At 39.0% G+C, this 26,777-nt stretch overlaps 1 protein-coding gene across 6 annotated transcripts in view; it reads left to right on the forward strand.

Moving 5' to 3' along the window:
• Nucleotides 1-24,286, forward strand: part of LOC128666090 (synaptotagmin-1) — a 192,802-nt gene extending 168,516 nt beyond the window's left edge. For all 6 annotated transcript variants that reach the window (XM_053720487.1, XM_053720488.1, XM_053720483.1 and 3 more), the window contains 4 exons: nt 51-218; nt 4,537-4,654; nt 9,929-10,062; nt 21,547-24,286. In XM_053720487.1, coding sequence (XP_053576462.1) covers nt 51-218; nt 4,537-4,654; nt 9,929-10,062; nt 21,547-21,780 — 654 coding nt within the window. In that variant the 3' untranslated portion in view covers nt 21,781-24,286. The remainder of the gene's footprint in view (nt 1-50; nt 219-4,536; nt 4,655-9,928; nt 10,063-21,546) is intronic.
• The last annotated feature ends 2,491 nt before the right edge of the window (nt 24,287-26,777 follow it).

Here is a 26,777-nt window from a genome sequence, read left to right on the forward strand (position 1 = left end):
AATGCCCCTTTAAGGCTTATTTGTGATCAATCTATTTATCTTGTTTTTAGATACCACAGTCAGATATAGCAGAAACGGCGGTTGTGCTTCAGGTTTTTGATTTTAACCGATTCTCTAAACACGATGTGATTGGCGAGGTGCGATTGCCGCTGGGGGAAGTAGAGCTACAGCATGTGATTGAGGAGTGGAAGGAGCTCAAACCTGCTTCAAAGATAGAGGTGAGCATACAGCAGATGTATTGCTGTGTAGTGTCCTATCCGAGCACTCATCTTCTTAGTGTTAGGTGGTGTACTGTTGTTTTAGAATGAATCAAGCTGGAATCAATGGCTGGGAGGCCCAGCTCACCGCAAGCCATTACTGGGACACTGGGCATAAACACAGTGTACAAACAAAGAGAGCAACGAGACTAAACTTAGTAGCTGAACTTTCTCTCATACTTTAATCTGCTCCTATACAACAAAACAACAATTAAGTACTCAAATGTAACTAAGTTTGTAAATTCAAATATCAAAGAAAGACAGGCTTTGTAAAAGTTTATTCTCACTATCCAGACGAATATAAACTTGCATAAGTTACTTATCTGTTAGCAGAGGAATCCAGAGTAAGGAAATATAAGTCAGACAGTCCAGGTCAAGTCCTCACAAGGAAAAGCAGCTCAAAGTCATAAGCAAATGCAGAGTCCACAAACAAGCCGAAGTCATAAACCAAGTCAGTCCAAAACTAATGTCTAATATAAAAGCATAGTCAGGAGAACCAGAAGTTAAACCAGAATATCCAAATAGTAAACTGCCAGAGTAAAAGCTAGCTCATGCTACAAACACAGAGCTTATATTGATCTTTTAGGCCTCCTTAAAGGGACACTGAACCCAATTTTTTTTCTTCTGTGATTCAGATAGAGCATCTAATTTACTCCTATTATCAAATTTTCTTCATTCTCTTGGTATTTTTATTTGAAAAGCAAGAATGTAAGTTTAGATGCCGGCCCATTTTTGGGGAACAGCCTTGGTTGTCCTTGCTGATTGGACAGCACCAATAAATAAGTGCTGTCCATGGTCTGAACCAAAAATTGGCTGGCTCCTTAGCTTAGATGCCTTCTTTTTCAAATAAAGATAGCAAAAGAACGAAGAAAAATTATTAGGAGTAAATTAGAAAGTTGCTTAAAATGGCATGCTCTATATAAATCACAAAAGAAAAAATTTGGGTTCAGTGTCCCTTTAAAGGTACAGAGCGCCCAACTGCAGCAGACAGAAATCAATCTTTTAGTCATACATTTATCTTAGGTAAGAAAACATGAATTCCATATAGTAACATGGAAACTGGAAACATCTCAACCAATACTAAGCTTCTAACTGAGCTTGAATTGAAATGGAGCTGTTACTGTAGAAGACACAGCTAACCACTGTCATTTTGTTAGCAGAACTCACATTGTTTTATAGTATGTTATCTTATAACCTCTGCTGATATCAGATAGCAACAGGTATGCATCAGGGTTATGCTTGTGAAGTCTGCAATGGTGATTTTCATTTGGCAGAACTGGAAAACTTACAGTTTTTGGAGTTAAAGGGACAGTAAAGTCAAACTTAAACTTTCATGATTCGAATTGGGAAGCTTCTCGAGAGAGTTCTTGGAAGCGTCTATAATTGCGATTCCCAAACTGGGTAAGGATCCCCTCTATTGTGCAAGCTATAGGCCTATCTCACTAATAAATTTGGATGTCAAGCTTTACTCCAAGTTATTGGCTAACAGGATTGTCCACCTACTACCTACTATTATACAGATAGATCAAGTAGGCTTCACCTTCGGTAGGCAAGGACCCGACAACACTTGTAAACTTCTGCAAGTGTTTTCTGAGTCCGCTAAGCTAGGAATCCCCGTCATGGCCCTGTCTTTAGATGCTGAAAAGGCATTTGACAGGGTCCGATGGGACTATATCTGGCAAGTGCTAAAGTCATTTGGCTTTCCCCCACAATTCATTAGAATGGTCCAAGCACTGTATTCTGCGCCTTTTGCAACTGTCAGAGGAGTAGGTTTTAGGTCTAAAGCCTTTTCCATAGCAAACGGTACCCGTCAGGTTTGTCCTCTTTCACCTCTGATTTTTGCTATGGCTATGGAACCTCTAGCCCAAGAGATTAGATATTCCCAGGGAATAGAAGGGGTCAAAATAGGCGAACGATCTGAGAAGATTGCCCTTTTTGCGGACGACCTAACCATTCTGTTAACTAATCCAAGTTCCTCGATACCAGAAGTTTTTAGGACCTTGGAATTTTTTGGGATTATAAGTCTCTATAAAGTAAATATACTCAAAACAGAAGCCCTAGCTATTAATCTCGACCCTGAGATTCTTGTTACTCTTAAAACCCATTTCTCCTTCACCTGGCATACGGACCTTATAAGACACCTAGGTGTATTACTTGGTCCCGACATAAATAAGGTCATTAAATATAACTTTGAGCTGTTGATTGCTGAAATCAAAAAGCTTCTGCAGAGGTGGGAGTACAGAGAAATTTCCTGGATGGGACGTATCTCTACCCTAAAAATGGCCATCCTACCCAAAATTTTGTATTTATTCAGGTGCATACCCTACACGATCCCGAAAATTTACCTCGCTCAGATTCACTCCTTATTTATAAATTATGTGTGGAGGGGGAAGCTGCCGAGAGTGGCGAATCGCATTCTTCAGCTACCGTTAAGCAAAGGTGGTATATCTTTTCCCAACATACACTTATACCATGATGCAACCAGGTTGACTCATATTGCCATTGCTATTCCCAAAAACCTCCACTTAAAAGACCTGATATGGATCCCCAAACATAGGCTCCCAGATCTACTGCTCACGAATAAAATAATTCTTGACAATTGCCAGACTTGGCATAGACTCAGACACCACAAGGGACTAGCTCCACACCCCTCACCTATTCACAGTCTTCAGGGACTGCTGACGGGCCTTCCAGATATCCATAAGCATGAATGGTCCTCATGGAACTTTACTTGTATAGGGGACCTCTATAGACAAAAGAGGCTACTAACATCTAAGCAAATAGTTGAGCAGGTGAATGAAGCTTCTAGGTGGCTAACTTTTCGAAAGTTATAGAATACTGGAATATTGTCAGGCTTGGGTATTTCCCAAAACAAATCTGAGAGAATGTACTAATTGGGAAAAAAGATGGCAATCAGGGAACAAACTCATAAAACCACTTACAAATGATGGCAGATAAAGGCTTGGGGGCGCAAAATGAATGTCCAGATCACACCTGTTGAAGTGGAACATGCGACAATGATCACCAAATCAGCCATACATTGCATATCACATCTAGAGACCTATTTTAAGGTTCTCTTAAAATGATACCTAACTCCTCTCAAGTTGTCCAAGAAATACCCCGCAGCCTCTCTGCAATGCTGGAGGGAATGTGGCCAACAGGGCACTGATATACATATATGGTGGTCTTGTCCAAAAAATACTCCTTTATGGAGTGAGACATTTTCCCTGCCCTCTGACTTGGGTATGGTACTTCCTATGTCCCCAGCCTTGGCCCTCTTACATATTGGTCTCCGGGACCTGCAGAAGCCCTAACAAATACTAGGAGCCACAATCCTAATTGCAACTAAGGTCTGCATTGCTAGGTCATGGAAAAAGACAGAAGCTCCAACTCTAGCTCAGACTACCCAACTCATAGACTACTTAGCCTCTATGGAGAGGGGCTTTTATAATATGACTGAACGCATTGACAAGTATTGGACGATCTGGAGTAAGTGGTTCCTCAAACCTCCTTAGACGTTCAAAATCTCCCTTTTGTCATTCAGTTTTATCCGCTGGTCCCCTTCTTATCCCCCTGAGGTACCTCTCCCTCCCCCTACCCTTGCCCTTTCTTTTCTTTTTCTTTTTTTTTTTTTCTCTCCCCCTCTCTCTTTCTCTCCTTTTCTGTCTGTACCCTATTCTAATTTAAAGATACTAGATTTCGCTACAAGTGAACACGCAAGAGATGACACTCTAATCTCCTTGATTTTTTTTTCTGGCACAGGTGTAGGTGTGTGAGTAAACCTACAGAATGGAAATTGCTCCCTTGTCAAAACCACATGCTAGATATGTATAATGAATAATTTTGTACTTTACATATGAGAATTGTTTGAAATCCTGATCTTAAGCTGATTGATTTATATGTTATATTTTGAATTTTCCTTGTACTGTGTTTTGCTTAATAAAGCTTTTTAAAACCAAAAAAAACAAAAAAAACTTTCATGATTCGGATAGAGCATGGGATTTTAAACAACTTTCCAATTTTCTTCTCTTTTCAAATTTGCTTTGTTCTCATGGTATCTTTTATTGAAGAGTAAAACTAGATAGGCTCATAAGACCTCAGGAGTGTGCACGTGTCCTTAGTACTCTATAGCAGCAGTGTTTTGCAACATTATTTGTAGCTTTGTTAAGGAGGTTGCAAAACACTGCTGTCATAGAGTACTAAAGACACGTGTACACTCCTGAGCTGTTATGAGCCTACCTAATGCTTATCCCTTCTCTGCTCTCTTTCCTTATTATAGCAAGAGCGCCTGGGGGAGATCTGCTTCTCTCTAAGATACGTCCCCAGCACTAGCAAACTTACCGTTGTTATCCTTGAGGCCAAAAAGCTGAAGAAGATGGATTCCGATGGATTCTCAGGTGAGATATGGATTATACGTTTATGTACACAGTTGATATCTTAGCAGATCTGTTGTTCTGACTCGTTCTTCCGTTGCTTCTCTCAGTGGATCGGATAAAAGACATACAGACATAGGCTTAGCTTCCTATTGGTGGAAACAACTAGTATCTTTATTAAAGTCTAAGAAGATGTTTATGTTACCACCAGTTACAGCAATGTAATCTAGGCACCATGTAGTAACTCATATACAGAGAGTCTCCAAGAGGAAAAGTCTAGTAACTCATATACAGAGAGTCACCGAGAGGAAAAGTCTAATAACTCATATACAGAGAGTCTCCGAGAGGAAAAGTCTAGTAACTCATATGCAGAGAGTCTCCGAGAGGAAAAGTCTAGTAACTCATATGCAGAGAGTCTCCGAGAGGAAAAGTCTAGTAACTCATATGCAGAGAGTCTCCGAGAGGAAAAGTCTAGTAACTCATATGCAGAGAGTCTCCGAGAGGAAAAGTCTAGTAACTCATATACAGAGAGTCTCTGAGAGGAAAAGTCTAGTAACTCATATACAGAGAGTCACCGAGAGGAAAAGTCTAGTAACTCATATACAGAGAGTCTCTGAGAGGAAATGTCTAGTAACTCATATAAAGAGAGTCTCTGAGAGGAAAAGTCTAGTAACTCATATACAGAGAGTCTCTGAGAGGAAAAGTCTAGTAACTCATATACAGAGAGTCTCTGAGAGGAAACGCCTGGAATAACAAATCAATCTATCTCTATACAAATGTACAAAACATACACAAACTCACGTGTCTGTATGCACCACCAGTACAACCTATCTCTATACACATGTACAAAACATACACAGATATACTCACATGTCTGTATGCACCACCAGTACAACCTATCTCTATACAGGGAGTGCAGAATTATTAGGCAAATGAGTATTTTGACCACATCATCCTCTTTATGCATGTTGTCTTACTCCAAGCTGTATAGGCTCGAAAGCCTACTACCAATTAAGCATATTAGGTGATGTGCATCTCGGTAATGAGAAGGGGCGTGGTCTAATGACATCAACACCTATATCAGGTGTGCATAATTATTAGGCAACTTCCTTTCCTTTGGCAAAATGGGTCAAAAGAAGGACTTGACAGGCTCAGAAAAGTCAAAAATAGTGAGATATCTTTCAGAGGGATGCAGCACTCTTAAAATTGCAAAGCTTCTGAAGCGTGATCATCGAACAATCAAGCGTTTCATTCAAAATAGTCAACAGGGTCGCAAGAAGCGTGTGGAAAAACCAAGGTGCAAAATAACTGCCCATGAACTGAGAAAAGTCAAGCGTGCAGCTGCCAAGATGCCACTTGCCACCAGTTTGGCCATATTTCAGAGCTGCAACATCACTGGAGTGCCCAAAAGCACAAGGTGTGCAATACTCAGAGACATGGCCAAGGTAAGAAAGGCTGAAAGACGACCACCACTGAACAAGACACACAAGCTGAAACGTCAAGACTGGGCCAAGAAATATCTCAAGACTGATTTTTCTAAGGTTTTATGTACTGATGAAATGAGAGTGAGTCTTGATGGGCCAGATGGATGGGCCCGTGGCTGGATTGGTAAAGGGCAGAGAGCTCCAGTCTGATTCAGACGCCAGCAAGGTGGAGGTGGAGTACTGGTTTGGGCTGGTATCATCAAAGATGAGCTTGTGGGGCCTTTTCGGGTTGAGGATGGAGTCAAGCTCAACTCCCAGTCCTACTGCCAGTTTCTGGAAGACACCTTCTTCAAGCAGTGGTACAGGAAGAAGTCTGCATCCTTCAAGAAAAACATGATTTTCATGCAGGACAATGCTCCATCACACACGTCCAAGTACTCCACAGCGTGGCTGGCAAGAAAGGGTATAAAAGAAGAAAATCTTATGACATGGCCTCCTTGGTCACCTGATCTGAACCCCATTAAGAACCTGTGGTCCATCATCAAATGTGAGATTTACAAGGAGGGAAAACAGTACACCTCTGTGAACAGTGTCTGGGAGGCTGTGGTTGCTGCTGCACGCAATGTTGATGGTGAACAGATCAAAACACTGACAGAATCCATGGATGGCAGGCTTTTGAGTGTCCTTGCAAAGAAAGGTGGCTATATTGGTCACTGATTTGTTTTTGTTTTGTTTTTGAATGTCAGAAATGTATATTTGTGAATGTTGAGATGTTATATTGGTTTCACTGGTAAAAATAAATAATTGAAATGGGTATATATTTGTTTTTTGTTAAGTTGCCTAATAATTATGCACAGTAATAGTCACCTGCACACACAGATATCCCCCTAAAATAGCTATAACTAAAAACAAACTAAAAACTACTTCCAAAAATATTCAGCTTTGATATTAATGAGTTTTTTGGGTTCATTGAGAACATGGTTGTGGTTCAATAATAAAATTAATCCTCAGAAATACAACTTGCCTAATAATTCTGCACTCCCTGTACACATGTACATAACATACAGAGATAGACTCGCGTGTCTGTATGCACCACCAGTACAATCTATCTCTATACACATGTACATAACATACAGAGATAGACTCGCGTGTCTGTATGCACCACCAGTACAACCTATCTCTATACACATGTACAGAAGATACAGAGATAGACTTGCGTGTCTTTATGCACCACCAGTACAACCTATTTCTATACAAATGTACAAAACATACACAGACTCACGTGTCTGTATGCACCACCAGTACAACCTATCTCTATACACATGTACAAAACATACAGAGATAGACTCACGTGTCTGTATGCACCACCAGTACAACCTATCCCTATACACATGTACAAAACATACAGAGATAGACTCACGTGTCTGTATGCACCACCAGTACAACCTATCTCTATACACATGTACAAAACATACAGAGATAGACTCACGTGTCTGTATGCACCGCCAGTACAACCTATCTCTATACACATGTACAAAACATACAGAGATAGACTCACATGTCTGTATGCACCACCAGTACAACCTATCTCTATACACATGTACAAAACATACAGAGATAGACTCGCGTGTCTATATGCACCACCAGTACAACCTATCTCTATACACATGTACAAAACATACAGAGATAGACTCACGTGTCTGTATGCACCACCAGTACAACCTATCTCTATACACATGTACAAAACATACAGAGATAGACTCACGTGTCTGTATGCACCACCAGTACAACCTATCTCTATACACATGTACAAAACATACAGAGATAGACTCACGTGTCTGTATGCACCACCAGTACAACCTATCTCTATACACATGTACAAAACATACAGAGATAGACTCGCGTGTCTTTATGCACCATTAGTACAACCTATCTCTATACACAAGTACAAAACATACAGAGATAGACTCACGTGTCTGTATGCACCACCAGTACAACCTATCTCTATACACATGTACAAAACATACAGAGATAGACTCACGTGTCTGTATGCACCACCAGTACAACCTATCTCTATACACATGTACATAACATACAGAGATACTTGCGTGTCTGTATGCACCACCAGTACAACCTATCTCTATACACATGTACATAACATACAGAGATAGACTCACGTGTCTGTATGCACCACCAGTACAACCTATCTCTATACACATGTACAAAACATACAGAGATAGACTCACGTGTCTGTATGCACCACCAGTACAACCTATCTCTATACAAATGTACAGAAGATACAGAGATAGACTCACGTGTCTGTATGCACCACCAGTACAACCTATCTCTATATACATGTACATAACATACAGATATAGACTCACATGTCTTTATGCACCACCAGTACAACCTATCTCTATACACATGTACATAACATACAGAGATAGACTCACGTGTCTGTATGCACCACCAGTACAACCTATCTCTATACACATGTACAAAACATACACAGATAGACTCACATGTCTTTATGCACCACCAGTACAACCTATCTCTATACACATGTACATATCATACAGAGATAGACTCACGTGTCTGTATGCACCACCAGTACAACCTATCTCTATACACATGTACATAACATACAGAGATAGACTCACGTGTCTGTATGCACCACCAGTATAACCTATCTCTATACACATGTACATAACATACAGAGATAGACTCACGTGTCTGTATGCACCACCAGAACAACCTATCTCTATACACATGTACAAAACATACACAGATAGACTCACGTGTCTGTATGCACCGCCAGTACAACCTATCTCTATACACATGTACAAAACATACAGAGATAGTCTCGCGTGTCTTTATGCACCGCCAGTACAACCTATCTCTATACACATGTACAAAACATACAGAGATAGACTCACGTGTCTGTATGCACCACCAGTACAACCTATCTCTATACACATGTACAAAACATACAGAGATAGACTCACGTGTCTTTATGCACCACCAGTACAACCTATCTCTATACACATGTACAAAGCATACAGAGATAGACTCACGTGTCTGTATGCACCACCAGTACAACCTATCTCTATACACATGTACATAACATACAGAGATAGACTCACGTGTCTGTATGCACCACCAGTGCAACCTATCTCTATACACATGTAGAAAACATACAGAGATAGTCTCGCGTGTCTTTATGCACCGCCAGTACAACCTATCTCTATACACATGTACATAACATAAAGAGATAGACTCACTGGTCTTTTTGCAACACCAGTGCAAATCTAGCAAACCAGATCCTCAGAGTCGCCCGGTAGTCTCGCCTCTCGCTACAGCGTTTTGTATAGAGATATGTTGCACTATGAGGCGCCTTCTTTGATTTGTCATTCCAAGAATTCCTTGTTGTAACACTCCTGAAGAGCTGCCTGTGACAGACTGTTGGATTTTACATCCCTCTGATTCATATGTATATGGACAAATTGTATTGATCGCTGGTATATATGTACTTGATACTATTAGGTGTTTAGAGCATTTTTAATATTATTTTTATGTCCTTTTAAAAATATTAAATGTAAATGTCTTTCTTAAGATGTTAAAGGGACAGAAAGATGTAACAACAGCTTCTTGTAATGTTCTCTTGCGGACAGTATTGAGCAGAATGTTAGAGTTTTTATTGTGAGTACCTATAAGTCACATAAACGTATGTTTGGAAATAACAATGTTCTATACGCTCTGTTCAGATACCTCTTTTTCTAAACACTAACTTCTCTTTGAGTTAATTTGTATTTAGTGGTGAAACAAGACACCTGTTTCTGAGATACAGATATTGAGTAACTACATATTCTTACAGACCCGTACGTGAAAGTACATTTGGCCCTAAATAAAAAGAAGTGGAAACGGAAAAAGACAACAGTGAAGAAGAACACGCTGAGTCCTTATTTTAATGAGGCGTTTACCTTTGACGTGTCTCTGCAGCAGATGCAGGTCAGACCTACAAATGTCTACATTTGGTTTTTCTAATCATGTTTGTATATAAGGTTACCTGGCATTAAAAACTGTTATTGTTTAAATAGATAGATAACGCCTTTACTACCCATTCCCCAGCTTTTTACAACCAACATTGTTATATTAATATACTTAAAAATTTCTGCCTGTTTCTAAGCCACTACAGACAGTCTCTTATCACATGCTTTTTAATTCGTTTTTCACAACAGGAGACTACTAGTTCATGTGATCCATATAGATAACATTGTACTCACGCAACACAGCACTAATTGGCTTAAATGCAAGTCAATAGATAATAAATAAAAAGTTATGTGATCACGGGGCAGTCAGAAGATGCCTAGATACAAGGTAATCACAGAGGTAAAAAGTGTATTAATATAACTGTGTTTTCTGTGCAAAACTCGGGAATGGATAATAAAGGGATTATCTATCTTTTTAAAAAATACAATTTTTTGAGTTGCCTGTCCCTTTAAATCTATAGCAATTTGCTTGCATAGTGCATCACATTTTTTAAGGGGTTTACAAATATGAGCTTCTTTAAATTTGTTCAAAAACTCCACCGAAATGTATTTATTTTGAGCCTTTCAAATGCATTTGTGTGGCAAAAAGTTACCACTACATCTTGAATAGACACAATTTCACAGTGGTATTCCAATGAATAAGAAAACATATTTCCTGCACCTTAGACCAGTTTTTACCTTTTTGAATTGGTATTTCTTGCTTGCTTGCACCGATTTTAAAACTATTTTTCTTGCTCGATTTTCATAAATGCAATTTTTTATTATTAAGTTAGGTCAAACTATAGTTCAAATCACACTTTTAAACAACAGATGCAGCTGAAAACAGTACTAATTTTTACTAGAAATATTTTTGCTTATGGAAATACATTGAATTTTTTTTAAAATTCAACTAAACTCTGCTGTTATATTGTTTTCTAATTCAAACATTTTCTTCATATTAACTGGAATGCTTTAAAAAAAAAAAAGTTCCTGCTGTTAAATGTTTTTCTGATTCGAATCCCAAACAAGATTTTTATTTCCATCTCTAATGCTGAGAGTAGCTTGATAGGAACAGTACATTGTAATATAGCATAAAGCATAATTCTGACACTGCATAAATCCCTGGTAAGAACTCACCTTGAGTATGGAGTGCAGTTCTGAGGACTGATCTAAAAAAAAAGACATTGCAGACTTAGAAAAGTTCAGAGAAGGTCAACAAAGCTAATAAGTGTAATGGAGAATCTAAGCTATGAGGAGAGGTTAGCCAAACTGGGTCTATTTTCTTTAAAAAAAAAAAAGGCGCTTGAGAGATGGCATGATTACTTTATATAAATACATTCAAGGCCCAATGGCAGAAGCTCTGTTTATTCCAAGAAAATTGTTTGTGACAAGAGGTCACAATTTAAGGCTGGAGGAAAGGAGATTTAATCTCCAGCAACATAAACGTTGTTTCACTGTAAGAGCAAACAAAATGTGGAACTCAGTACCTAAGGAGGTAGTAAATGCCAATACCTTAGATAAATCTAAAAATCGTTTAGATACATTTCTGACTAGAAACAGAGTTCAGGCATATGATTGCTTGTATTAAATGAGTCACCTTTTTTGAATGGATTCATTTTAGATCAACTGGAGCATATATTGTATATAAAAATGTGCAAAAAATATCACAGAAAAAGATAAATGTGACAAAAAATAATGATAAAAAATAAAAGTGATCAAGTGATCTAAAGTTTGTGATAAATAAAGTATATGTCCATTCAGATGGTTATCAACAAGTATATAAATTTGATCCGGTACTTTCCGTAGTTCCTCAAAGGAAACAAGTGTAACACTGTAAATAATCACTGAATAGAGATGCTGATCCATGGTATCTTATTTACATGAGATGGAGCTACAATAGGCTCTTTCACTGCGCACAGCTGCTTTTATACTGGCAGGTAAACAGTATCCCAATTGTTAGGAGAGTAAATAAATATTTATTAAAACATATAAAAACACATTAAATATGGTCCCATACACAAGATACTGTAGTGTTTGTAAATCCAGGTGATTTAGAAATATATCTGACACAGAGTCCATTTATACAGCAACCAACTCTACACACTTTATTTCCTGGTTCCTCACTCTAACAACCTTGTCCCCGCCCCTGCTTCTTTGCAACAATTATATACATTTCTAAGTCAGAGCACAAACTAGGAAGAAAGCATTGGGTATTATAATATCACAACAGACACCATATCTCTCCCTTACTTTAGATTAGAAACATAACAATTAAACTAAACATAAATATAACTATATCTATACTATGCTTAATATCTAGAAATAAACCCAACTATATTTCACATAAAAAAGTTGCATGATGACATTATAATACATTGTATGAAAACACTAATATTATTTTTCATAGTCTTTAAGGTATTCAGGAGGTCTTCTGTTTTCTCTGAGAGGGTATTTTCGATTAGTATCTGAGGACTGATCATGTGCTCTCTATGTTATCCATATTATCATCATGTTCTTGAAATAATTTGGGTATATCAGAATCATCATCTTCTGCATCAGATAAGTCAGTGTCCTGTTCTTTGTGTAGTTTCTTGAAGAAAGAAGAATTCTGAGTCATTGTATGTCCATTTCTTACTGCAGTGATCATTGATCCTTGAATTCTTGCAACTGTATATGGGACGACATCATATAAAGTATCCAACTCGTGTCATCTATCTTGCCGACACAGAACTCTGTCTCCAACAGCAAAAAGAGCAGATTTGGTATGATAATATTTATCCGCATAAACTTTCATCTTGGCTTTGGCATGACTGTCTTTTTGTATCAAGTCCTTGTTGAGTGTCTCTGTTAGTGAATCATTTATATCCGGAATTTTGATCCGAAGTTTGCGATTGAATAACAGCTCTGCAGGCGATCTGCCAGTAGTACAATGGGGAGTTGATCGATAGTCTCTCAGAAAAGAGTATAGATTTTGTTTCCATGGTCTCCCTTGCGCTGTAGTTGCCCTTAGAAATTTCCCCATAGAACGCATGAATCTTTCAGCTTCTGCATTAGTTTGTGGCCACAAAGGAGTAATGCGCCTATGTTTAAATCCAAGATATAAAGCAAATTTATTAAACTGAGTACTGTTAAACCGGGGACCATTATCTGTTTTAACAATTTTAGGAATTCCTGATAAGGAGAAAACTTTGTCTAAAACAGGAATAACAGTGACTGAAGATGTTGAGCTGATAACTTCTACTACCGGGTATCTTGAATATTCGTCTATAATCACCATCAAGTAATCTCCAGTAGGTAATGGGCCATAAAAATCTATACTCACATTACACCATGGTGCTTCAGGCAATGCAGACATTTTTAAAGGTTCTTTGTGAGCTCCTGGAGTTGTGGCTTGACACACAATACAATTTCTCACCAACTTTTCTGCTTGTTGATCCATTGATGGAAACCACACTTTTTCTCGTAATAAACTTTTCATTTTAACTATTCCTTGGTGACCTTCATGTGCTAAGGATAATACTTGTTGTTGTAAACATGTCGGAACGACTATTCGATTACCTCGCACGATAATACTGTTGTCATTATTCACTAAGAGTTCTTTGCCAAATGTTGCAAATGACTTCAACTCTTTTCCATGAATTTTGTCAGAGTCAGCTGTGTACCATTTTCCATTCCGAACTAATACAGCACGTTTTTGCATTATAGGATCAGCTAATGTTGCTTGTTGTATTTCTTCTACACTCAATGCTTTAGGAATAGCATGATTGGTAACAAAATTGATATATTCTTCTGCATCCATGGAACTTGGAGAACTTGTGAATGAATCTGTTGATATAGGATGTCGAGACATATAGTCTTCTAGGTTCTCTTTTCCAGATTTGTAGACCACAGTAAAATTGTATGGTTGTAGCCTTAAACCCCATCTTTCTATTCTAGCTGGCGGTTTGGATTTTGGATTATTCCAGATCAACTGTAAAGGCTTATGATCTGTGATCAGTGTGAATGGACAACCATATAAATATAAATGAAAGTATTCACAACTCCAAACTATTGCCAGAGCTTCACGTTCAGTTTGAGAATAACGTTTTTCCACATCATTTAAAGAACGGCTACCATAAGCAATGATATAATGTTTGCCATTGTCTATCTGTGCCAGAATAGCACCTAAACCAACAGGGCTAGCATATACTAAAATAATTGTTAGTCGTTGAGGGTTAAAATAGGACATTGTCTTGTCCACTGGTCAAACTCTGTTTCAATTGTTGAAAAGCTTGTTGTTCAGTATCAGTCCAACGCAATGGCAGACTTTTCTTTGTTAACTCTCTTAAAGGTGTGGCAATAGTAGAGAAATTAGGAATAAATCGAGAACAGTAATTAACCATCCCTAGGAAACTTCTGACTTCACTGGAGTCTATAGGAGGATTTGCATTCTGAATTGCTTCCACTTTCTTTGGGTCTGCTGATATGCCTTCAGCTGAAAAGAAAAATCCATAAAAGTCTAGTTTAGTTTTGTTAAATTCACACTTACTTCAAGTAAAGGTAAGTCCTTTCTCATGAAGTTGCTCAAAAACTGCAGTGAGATTTTTATCATGGTACTCTTGAGTAGCTCCAAACACAATGATATCCTTGCTGAAGTTTTTAACTACTGGAATTCCAGATAATGTTTGCTGTATTGCATTTTGAAAAACTTCAGCAGCAGAAGAAACACCAAAACTTAGGCTCTTGTATCTCCACAATCCTGTGTGTGTTGAGAATGTAGATATCTACTTGTTGGATCAAATTCCAGTTGTTGATAGCCTGCTTTTAAATCAAGTTTGGAGAAAACTTTTGCCTGGTTAAGATCATGAATTATATCATCTAATGTTGGAGTAACATGGCGCTCCCTGATAATGGCAGTGTTGGCTTGCCTTATGTCTATGCAAATTCTTATACTATTTGGGTCTTTGGGTTTTGTCATTGATACTATTGGGGAGACCCATGGAGTTGGCCCCTGCACTCTTTCGATGATTCCTTGTGTTTCAAGATTCTTGAGTTCAGCATCAACCTTGTGCCTTAGATTAAATGGAATTCTTCTATGTGGTTGTATTACAGGTTTTATATGTGGATTACTATGCAGCTGTACTTGAAAATCTTTCAATTTACCAATGCCATTAAACAAATGAGAATACTGCTGTACTAACTGATCTGCTACAGATCCTGTGCTCTTTCTAGGTGAAATTGCATTCATAAGCTTTATAAGTCCCAAACTGGATGAGGTTTCAAAACTCAGAAGAGAAGAATTTTGATCCTTTACAACATAAAACATAGTTGCTGTTTTGTTGTGTTTAAATGCACATGTGGCTGTAAATTTACCAATGACATTAAGGGGTTTAGTTGATCCATATGCATATATATTTATTTTACTCTGTAATAGCTGTGGTTGTGGTTTTAACATTTGAAATGTTTGTTCACCCACTAAATTAACAGCAGATCCTGAATCAATCAATGCAGTGATTTTAGTGTTATTAATGAGTACATCAACTTTTGGCTGAGTTAGGTTACACATGTTGTTTACTACAAATACATATTTGTCATCATTGTTTAAATATTGTCCTTTTTGATCAGGAAATCTGACTAGATTTACTTTCCACTGAAAGTAAATCTGTGGCTCAGTATGTGATTGAAGTATTTGATACAATTTTGTTCTACATTGCTTTGCAAAATGATTAAATTTTCCACATGCCCTGCATTGCTTATTCCTTGCTGTACAAGTCCCATTATGTGGATAGAAACTGTGATGAGAGTGGGAAGTGACGTCACCAGATTGGGGGCGGGGCTTAAGTCTGTTTGTCTGTGTCGCAGTTAGTGAGATCAATGCTACCAGATGTATATTTCCATGCTCTACAATAAAATAGAGTTGTACCATCTTTGCTGTGTCTGATTTAACATTAGATGGGGCTATTAGGATGGCCCGCCAGAGTGAACTGGTGAAAAAGCAAAGGGCTGATCTGAAGTCTGAGAGTATTGTGGATGAAGTGCAGCAGTTCAAGAGAGCTGCTAGTGAAAGGCACAGTGTGAGCGGTAGACCTAAGATAACAGATAGGCCTAGAAGTGGATGGGCACAGCATGCCCGATGCACACGGTGCAACCGTACCCATGATCAGAGTGTCATATGCCCTGCTAAAGACAAAAGATGTAGAAAATGTAACAGGATGGGCCATTATGAAGTGGTGTGTAAGACTGCATATATTAAGGAGATGCAGGTGGATAGCGACCAGGAGGGTCAAGAAGTGTCCTTTGTTGGGTCTGTTGTTGAATGGCCGGGTTCAGAAGATGATTGGAGGGTTACTCTTACTGTAATGGGAGCCAAAGTTGCCTTTAAGATTGACACAGGAGCAGACATCATTGTAATGTCTCTTGCAGCGTTAATAAAACTGCCTCGACAGCCCCAGCTGGTGAAAGTTACAACAAAAGTCCATAGTCTTGGTGGCCGCATTGATTGGGCGGGGAAATTTCTTGCCAGCTGCGAGTACAAGCAATCTATTGAGAAGAAAAGCAGCCTGTGGTTTGGGCCTAGTAGCCAGAGTGAATGAAATCTTAGAAGATATGTTTGGTGAATTGGGCCTACTGAATTGCAACCCAGTCCATATATCACTTAAAGGTGACGCAGTCCCATACAACATTACCACTCCCCGTAGAATTCCGTTCCCGCTCATGCCTCAAGTGGAGAAGGAGCTTCTGCGTATGAAGAATATGGGGGTTATTGAGGAGGTTGTTGAAGCAACTGACTGGTGTGCCCCCATTTTGCCTGTTGCAAAGAAAAAACGGAAAGCTACGCATCTGCGTAGACTTGAAAAAGCTGAATGAGGCAGTGAAGAGCGAAAGATATGTGCTGCCGACACTTGAAGACATAGCTCCGAAATTGGTGGGGGCAAAGTTCTTCTCTACATTGGATGCTTCTAGCGGCTTCTGGCAGATACCTCTAGATCCAAAGTGCCGCAAACTGACTACCTTCATTACACCAGTAGGTTGGTTTTGTTTTTGCAGACTCCCCTTCGGGATATCCTCTGCTCCTGAAATCTTCCAAAGAGAAATGAGTTCTCTCCTAAGAGACCATGTGGGCACGGCAGTCGTCATGGACAACATCTTAGTGTATGGGTCTACATTGGAGGAACATGATCAGCGATTGAGCTGTGTGCTGCAGACTATCAGAGAGTCCGGGCTGAAGCTAAACAAAGAGAAATGCCATTTTGGGAAAGCTGAGTTATGTTACTTTGGGCATATCATCAATGGGGATGGCATCAAGCCAGAGCCCGAGAAAATTCGTGCTATTGAACAGATGAAAAATCCTTCTGATGTACATGAGCTGAGACAAATATTGGGCCTTGTAAATTATGTGGGCAGGTTCCTTCCAGATTTATCCACAATACTACACCCTATCACCGAATTGCTAAAGAAAGATGTTACCTGGGTCTGGGGACCTTCACAGGAAGACTCTTTTATGCAGGTCAAGTCCCTGCTGGGGTCTGTCCCAGTGTTGGGGTTCTACGACCCTTCCAAAAAGACTGTGGTTAGTGCTGATGCGAGCAGTTATGGGTTAGGGGCCGCCCTCCTGCAGCTGAATGAAAACAAACTACAGCCCATCACCTACTGTTCCCGTACACTGACGGCTGCTGAGTCAAAATACGCCCAAATTGAGAGAGTGCCTGGCTGCAGTTGGGCATGTGAGCGCTTTCAGTGTTACCTAGTGGGTTTAGAGAAATTTAGTCTGGAGACTGATCATAAACCGCTAGTCCCTCTTATCAATTCCTATGATATTGACAAAACACCCTTAAGATGCCAGAGACTTCTAATGAGGCTGCTCAGATTCAACGTTCAGGCAGTGCATTTGCCGGGGAAACAACTGGTTGTGGCAGATACACTATCCAGGCTCCCGCTGGCTGCTGCTGAAGAGTCTTCAACGGAATCAGATGTGAAAGTGTATGTAGATTCAGTTCTGACCTCCAAATCCATTTCTTCAGGGAAGCTAGAACAAATAACGAAAGAGACATATTTAGATACAGACCTTCAAGAAGTTATAAAGTACATAAAAGAATGTTGGCCCGAGAGTCGGGTAGCCTGGATGTCTTTAAGTTCTTACCAGTCAGAAAGGTTGCAGCTCACGGAGCTGGATGGGTTGGTGCTGTTCCAGGACCACATTGTTATTCCTGTTAGCATGCGACAGGAGATGTTAAACAGGATTCACAATGGCCACTTAGGCATTACAAAGTGCAGAGAAAGGGCAGCTATGGCTGTATGGTGGCTTGGAATCAGTTCCGAGATTGCAAGACGTGTCTAAATGTGCCTTTTGCCGGGAACGCCAGCCTACTCAGAGAAAGGAGCCCTTGATTTCTACTCTGCTGCCTGCAGGCCCGTGGCAGAAAATAGCTGCTGATTCGTGCGAACTGCACGGGAAAAAGTTCTTAGTCATGATCGACTACTATTCCAGGTATTTGGAAATTGCACCTTTTGAATGAAATCACAAGTCAAGCCGTTATCACTCGTCTCAAGAGCTTGTTCGCCCGGTGGGGCATTCCAATGGAGCTGGTGAGTGATAACGGAATGCAGTTCGCTTCCACAGAGTTCAGTTCTTTCAACAGGGAATATGATTTCATACATTCCATGTCAAGTCCACATTACCCGTAGGCCAACGGAATGGCTGAAAGGGCAGTTCAAACAACAAAATTAATTTTAAAGCAATCTGAACCGTACCTGGCCCTCTTGTCCTATAGGGCGACTCCCATTCAAGCCACGGGGTTTAGCCCGGCACAGCTGATGCTATGATTCCAGATTCTCACCACCTTACCCTCTGTGGGTGTCTTGCAGCCAACTAACTCTATTCCTCGGGACGAAGTCCTTAGGAGGGATGAAGAGGCAAAAAGGGGCTATTGATTCTTCTATGACAGGAGACATTCTGTGAGGCCCTTGCAGGAGCTGAATGTGGGACAAAGCGTCAGAATTAAACTGGATGATGAGAAGAAATGGAAGACGCCTGATACAGTAATTGAACACTCTCCAAAACCAGGGTCTTATGTAGTCCTTACTGATGGAGGGACAGTTTCACGCCGTAACCGAAAACATCTTCAGCCTGTACCTGAGAGTTTGGAACTGGATGCCTCAGTACCACCGCCGGTGGGATCCCCTGTTTTAAAAGGGGTGCCTTCCCCTCAGCAAGATCACAGCGGGGATATGTCTTTGCCTCCAACGGACTCTCAATCACCTTCTTCTGTATCAGAGGACAGTTCATGTAGAGTTACATCAAGCGGAAGAGTGGTGAAACTTCTGGCCCGATATCAGGATTAACTTTAGTTAGAACAGTGACCAGGGCAGAATAATCCCATGGTCACTGTGGACTAGGGTAGTCTACCCCGATGTTCAAGTCAGGATGTAATTCATGTTGTTTATATTTTCTGTAACTTGTTATTTGTTATATACTATACAAAATTGTTGTTGTATACCTTGTTATTTGTTATATTCAAATGAAAAAAAAAATGTGTATGCTTTGTCCTTTGAAAAGGGGGAAGATGTGATGAGAGTGGAAAGTGAAGTCACCAGATTGGGGACGGGGCTTAAGTCCGTTTGTCTGTGTCGCAGTTAGTGAGATCAATGCTACCAGATGTATATTTCCATGCTCTACAATAAAATAGAGTTGTACCATCTTTGCTGTGTCCTGCATGTGTCCTGCATCTCATGACAGAAACCCCCACAGTTCCTGCATAACACACATGAGGTCTGGTTCTTTCTTGTGGGCTGTACTGTTGAACTGTCTTTTTGAACTCTATTTGTAATAAACTGATCTTCAGTAGATCTATTTTCTATGCTCGCAGCTTGCCTGTCAACAATTTCTAATGTTCTGTCATAATCAAGCAAATCTTTTAAAGATAGTTCAGATTGTCTTAGTGCACATTTCCTAAGTTTTGAAGAAGTGCAGCTTTGTATTATCTGTGCTTTAATCTCATTTTCAACATTAGAAAACTCACAATTCTTTGCTAGTGAACGTAACCTAGTTTGAAATGCATCTAAAGGTTCATCACCCTGTTGTGTTGCCTGTCTGAATATCTATATTTCATACTGAGTGTTCTTTTTAGGGAGAAAATATGTTGTCAGTTTATCTTTAACATCATGGTATGAGTCAGTGGTTGCAGACAGAGTATCATAAATGTCATACACTTTTTCTCCAGCTAAATGAAGCAGTAAAGCCTTTTTTCTGTTTGCATCAGTAACATCCAAAGCAATAAGATAATTTTCAAATCTCTGAATCCATTTTAGCCATCTTGGGCCTGCTGAGCTAAGTTCTGCATCAGAGTCAAACACAGGGAAGTTGTATTCATTACATGCAGCCATTCTTGTGGGTATTGCAGCAGGTTACTCAGTTTGCTGAGACAAACCAATAGGGTTCAAATACAATCCTCGTTGCCAAAATGTAGTGTTTGTAAATCCAGGTGATTTAGAAATATATCTGACACAGAGTCCATTTATACAGCAACCAACTCTACACACAACAACCTTGTCCCCGCCCCTGCTTCTTTGCAACAATTATATACATTTCTAAGTCAGAGCACAAACTAGGAAGAAAGCATTATGTATTATAATATCACAACAGACACCATAGATACAGTATACTTAGTCAGAGTCCGGTCAAGGAACAGTTAGTGTACTGCGAGAGGTTATTCTACACCTTGGATGGTAATGGTGCACCTTCTGTGCAGCATTCGTACCGCACCAAGAAACTCTCTCCAGCTATCCGACAAGGAAACACTCTTCCTCTGACGTAACTGAACGCGCGTGGACGTATCACGTGTGGTAATCCGACGTACATTTCGCCGTACGCCTGAAAAAAATCATCAGTCTACAGCGAAACATACGTCGGATTATCACACATGGGATACGTCCACACGAGTTCAGTTACGTCAGAGGAGGAGTGTTTCCTTATCGGATAGCTGGAGCAGAGTTTTTTGGTGCAGTACGAACACTGCCCAGAATCCGTTACCATCTGAAGTGTAGGATAACCTCTCGCAGTACACAATAAGTGTTCATTGATAGGACTCTAAATACACTGTATCTTGTGTATGGGACCATATTTCATGTGTTTTTATATGTTTTAATAAATATTTCTTTACCCTCCTAACAATTGGGATACTGTTTACCTGCCAGTATAAAAGCAGTTGTGCACAGTGAAAGAGCTTATTGTAGCTCCATCTTATGTGAGTAAGATCAGCATCTCTATTTAGTGATTATTTACAGTGTTACACTATTCTATACTTTTGTTTCCTTTGAGGAACTCCTGAAAGTACCGGATCAAATTCATATATTGTAAGTATATTTGAATAGGTTGAACTTGATGGAATTCTGTCTTTTTTTTCAACCTCATCTATTATGTTACTATGTTATATATATATATATATATATATATATATCTCAAATATATTTTTGTTTTTTCCCACAGAATATTGACCTGATCATCTCAGTGTGGGATCATGATAAAGTCAATAAGAATAAGCAGATCGGAAAGCTGTTCTTGGGGTGTCGAGCCTCAGGAAATGCTCTGCGGCACTGGTCAGACATGCTTGCGCACCCCAGGCGACCTATGGCTCAATGGCACAATCTCCAGCCGGCAGAAGAAGTAGACAAGACCTTGGGACTGAAAACCAAACTTAAAATACCCCTTCCCAATAGTTAGTGGCCTGGACTACTCATAGACTGATTTCTAGCAGAACATTAGTAAGAGGTCCTTCCCAATAGTTAGTGGCCTGGACTACTCATAGGGGCCCATTTATCAAATGTCTGTCGGACCTGATCCGACAGTGCGGTTCAGGTCCGACAGACATTGCTGAATGTGGAGAGTAATACGCTCTCCGTATTCAGCATTGCACCAGTGGCTTACAAGAGCTGCTGGTGCAACGCCGCCCCTGCAGACTCGTGCCCAATCGGCCGCCAGCAGGGAGGTGTCAATCAACCCGATCGTACTCGATCGGGTTGTATTGTGGCGATTCCTGTCCGCCTGCTCAGAGCAGGCGGACAGGGTTATGGAGCAGCGGTCTTTAGACAGCTGCTTCATAACTGGTGTTTCTGGTGAGTCTGAAGACTCGCCAGAAACACAGCCCTTCAAGCTCCATAGGGAGCTTGATAAATGGGCCTCATAGACTGATTTCTTGCAGAACATTAGTCAGAGGTCTTTACCAATAGTTAGTGGCCTGGGCTACTCATAGACTGATTTCTTGCAGAACATTAGTAAGAGGTCCTTCCCAATAGTTAGTGGCCTGGACTACTCATAGACTCTTTAGTAAGAGGTCCTTCCCAATTTTCCTCAGGAAGCAGCATGCAACCCTAATGAGATGCCTTCTATATTACCTCATAACCCTTCTACAGGATATGATGCTTGTCATAACATAGAGGACCCCAAACTCTCATAATAAGGACATTTCCTGAATATTATTTAGAGATTTGTTATGCACCGAGGTTCATAGAAAGTCTAATTCAGCAATAAAGGGACGCTAACAATTTCTCTCATTTGAAAAAAGCACTATTTTATCAAGTTAAAAATATTTTTTGCATGACAAAATGTTACGTGAAAGCTGAGAAGCACGTGTCTGTGTATAGCTTGTCCTTAAAGAGACATTGTACTGTCATTTTTTATTTTGTCATTTGAAAAAGCTGATTTTTGCCTGTTGATACCACTACCTTTACTGAAAATATGTATACTGCAGTATTGAAAAGTTATGCAAAAAAGAATAATTAGCAAAAATCAGCCTCCCTGTAGGAGGTTGTACCTAGAGCTTGGAATAAAATTAACACTTAGCATCTATTTGAGCACGTTGTCCATTTTTTCTAATGCCTTGTTTTTATATTATTGTTAAGATTGGGAGGTCTGCTCTTCCTGCAGGATCAGCCCATTTGAAGAAACAGGTTCTTAAAAATGGGCAAAAGTGCAAAGTGCAAAAACAGCTATTTCACATGCATTAATAAACCTAAAGGGACAGTCTGCTTGATTTTTTTTTATTGTTTAAAACTATAGCTAACGCCTTTACTACCCATTCCCCAGCTTTGCACAACCAACATTGTTATATTAATATACTTTATAACATTTAAACCTCTAAATGTCTGCCTGTATCTAAGCCCCTGTAGGCTATCTCCTATCTAATGCATTTTTATCAGCTTTTCACAGCCAGACAGGGCTAGTTCATGTGTTCCATTTAGATAACATTGTGCTCACTCCCGTGGCATTATGCAGGAACCAGCACTAATTGACTAAAATGCAAGTTAGTAAATAGCCATGTGATAAGGGGGCTGCCTGAAGAGGCTTAGATACAAGGTAATCACAGAGGTAAAAATTGTATTACTATAACCATGTTGGTTATGCAAAACTGGGGAATGGGTAATTAAGGGATTATCTATCTTTTTAAACAATAACATTTTTCGGGGAGACTGTCCCTTTAAGGGGTAATTTTTCATACATTTAATTCTTTGCAGTTGGTATAATAAGTCATTGAAAGCACATGAAGGGGAAAATAATTGTACAGTACACTGTCCCTTTAAGGATTGTTTTCTCGTTACCTGATCAGCAAAACTGCTGTTGCTACTGGTGAACAATGACGCACAGGAAATCAACTATAAAAATCTTTATTTAAAGGAATATTAAACAGTACGACATTGTAATATAAAATGTATAATTATCAATACTTTAAAAACTTTACAATATACTTTATTTATTTTGTCTTCTTTTCCTGTAAATTAACTCTGAGCACTGTTAGTTTTCAAAATTCTACTGAGTTTCTATAAAGCAATAGGCGCCGCCATGTTTTAACTTAAGTTTCCCCTTATCTATCCTTCCCGCTGAGGACAATGAACTAAATATATAAAACAGACAATAAAAGAGACTTCCAAACTAAACTGTGTGGGACACAGGACAATCTAAAAAGTCTTGTTTCCACAAACAGTGATAAACAGGAAACTAGTTCAAACATGGCGGCGCACGTTACTTTATAAAACTAAAGTATTTTATAGAAACTAAACCTTTACACGTATATTTTCAGTATTTTAACAACTAATATAACTGTAATAAAATACATCTGTATATTATTCTAAGGCTGATCTTTGCTTTGAATACCTCATTATGTCTAGCGTGTATTTACTGTTTAACGTCCCTTTAATGAGAGAGTATACAATAAAAACTATTTATTAAGAAATCTATCTTGGTATTTTCAGCATTTATAAAGGATAATAGTGCATTAGCATAAGACACACCTAGGTATTGTTTATACAATATTGGGTTCTTTAGAGATTATAAATATAGATAAATTAATAGATATATATGCTATATTTATATATCATTAAAGGGACAGTCTACTCCAGAATTGTTATTGTTTAAAAAGATATATAATCCCTTTATTACCCATTCCCCAGTATTGCATAACCAAAATGGTTATATTAAAGGGACAGTATACACCAATTGTCATATAACTGCATGTAATAGACGCTACTATAAAGAATAATATGCACAGATACTGATATAAAAATCCAGTATAAAACCTTTTAAAAACTTACTTAGAAGCTCCCAGTTTAGCTCTGTTGAAAGGGTTAGCTGGAACACCCACTGCAAGTGGTTCTACAGCAAAAAAAGCAGACACTCCCCCTTCCTGGATTGACAGTATCCTGAACCGCATCCCATGTAAGTATATTACAAAGGCAAAGAGCACGGAAATCTGCCACTGATTTGTTTTCTTAAAGGGACAGTATACACTCATTATCATATAACTACATGTAACAGACACTATTATAAATAATAATATGCACAGATAATGATCTAAAACTCCAGTATCAAACTGTTTAAAAACTTACTTAGAAGCTCCCAGTTTAACACTGTTGAAAAGGCTAGCTGGAACACCTACTGCAAGTGGGAAATAGCAGACACCCCCCCCCCTTCCTCTGCATATGAAAAGACTCTTTACACAAGCAGGAGCAAGCTGGAGTAGGTATACATCAGTATTCTCCTAAAACTTTGGGGCTTGGTTAGGAGTCTGAAAATCAGCGCAATGTTATTTAAAAATAAGCAAAACTAATCTTTAAAAAAAAAAAAAAAAAGCTGTGTAGGCTATATAAATGGATCATCTACAAAACATTTATGCAAAGATAAATCTAGTGTATAATGTCCCTTTAATATACTTTTTACCTCTGTGATTACCTTATATCTAAGCCTCTACAGACTGCCCCTTATCTAAGTTCTTTTGACAGACTTGCATTTTAGCCAATCAGTGCTGACTCATAAATAACTCCATGGGAATGAGGACAATGTTATCTATATGGCACACATAAACTAATGCTCTCTAGCTGTGAAAAACTGTCAAATGCATTGAGATAAGAGGCGGCCTTCAACGGTTTAGAAATCAGTTTGAGCCTACCTAGGTTTAGCTTTCAACTAAGAATACCAAGAGAACAAAGCAAATTTGATGATAAAAGTGAAATGGAAAATTGTTTAAAATTGCAGGCCCTATCTGAATCATGAAAGGTTAATTTTGACTTTACTGTCCCTTTAAGATCTTTAACTAAGTATTTATACAACAGCAGCTTGTGATGTGACAGTGAATATTTCATTCTACACAGATCTGTATAAAATCCACATCTCCCCTAGCTACAAGTGTATATAAGTGTACATCGTATCTCTGTACCTATTCACATTAACTACCCGTTCCTGTACAAGTTTGAACTATGTCTGTGCTCATGTGACGGATAAATCAGTCCCAGGTGATATTATGTTGGATCATTGTCTGTTTGCTCCGTGCGTACAATAAATCTCTTGGCATCCGTGTGTCACTTTGTGTCTTAGTTGGATCAAGCAGCAAACATTTAATTTTAAAGTCTCCAGATGCCCTAAGTCTAAAGCTTTTATTGTAGCCTCTATTACCATCCGCAGAAGCCACTAATAACGCAAACTCTCCAGACCAGTTAGACAGGACGGGTTGTGCTTATTAGCTGTTAAAGATTTACAAAGGTCAAAACTGAAATGTGCTTTTGAGCATTTCAGTCTTAAAGGGACACTGAACCCAATTTTTTTCTTTCGTGATTCATTTTAAGCAACTTTCTAATTTACTCCTATTATCAAATTTTCTTTATTCTCTTGTTATCTTTATTTGAAATGCAAGAATTTAAGTTTAGATGCCAGCCCATTTTTGGTGAACAGCCTGGGTTGTTCTTGCTGATTGGTGGATAAATTTATCCACCAATAAAAAAGTGCTGTCAGTTGTTCTGAACCAAAAAAAGGCTTAGATGCCTTCTTTTTCAAATAAAGTTAGCAAGAGAATGAAGAAAAATTGATAATAGGAGTAAATTAGAAAGTTGCTTAAAATTGCTGCTCTATCTGAATCACGAAAGAAAAAATTTAGGTTCAGTGTCCCTTTAAATTAATTAGAAGCATTTTGAAATATATTTCCTTTAGCAAAAATGTTTCTAGTAAAGGTTATTACTGTTTTTCAGCAGCATACGCACATATGCTGTGAGTGCACGTGCACCAGTATTCAAGCTAACAGAGCTGGCAGTCTTGTGTATTGTGTCTGTGAAGACTTAATTTGTGTCATACAATCTACTGCTGACTCTCTGAGAAGGTGCAGTGTTTGAATCCTGGTGCACAAGCTCTCCTAGCATATGTGCATATGCAGCTAGAAAACAGTAATAATGTTTACT

The sequence above is a fragment of the Bombina bombina genome, chromosome 7 (genome assembly GCF_027579735.1).
Source record: "Bombina bombina isolate aBomBom1 chromosome 7, aBomBom1.pri, whole genome shotgun sequence".
NCBI lineage: Eukaryota > Metazoa > Chordata > Amphibia > Anura > Bombinatoridae > Bombina > Bombina bombina.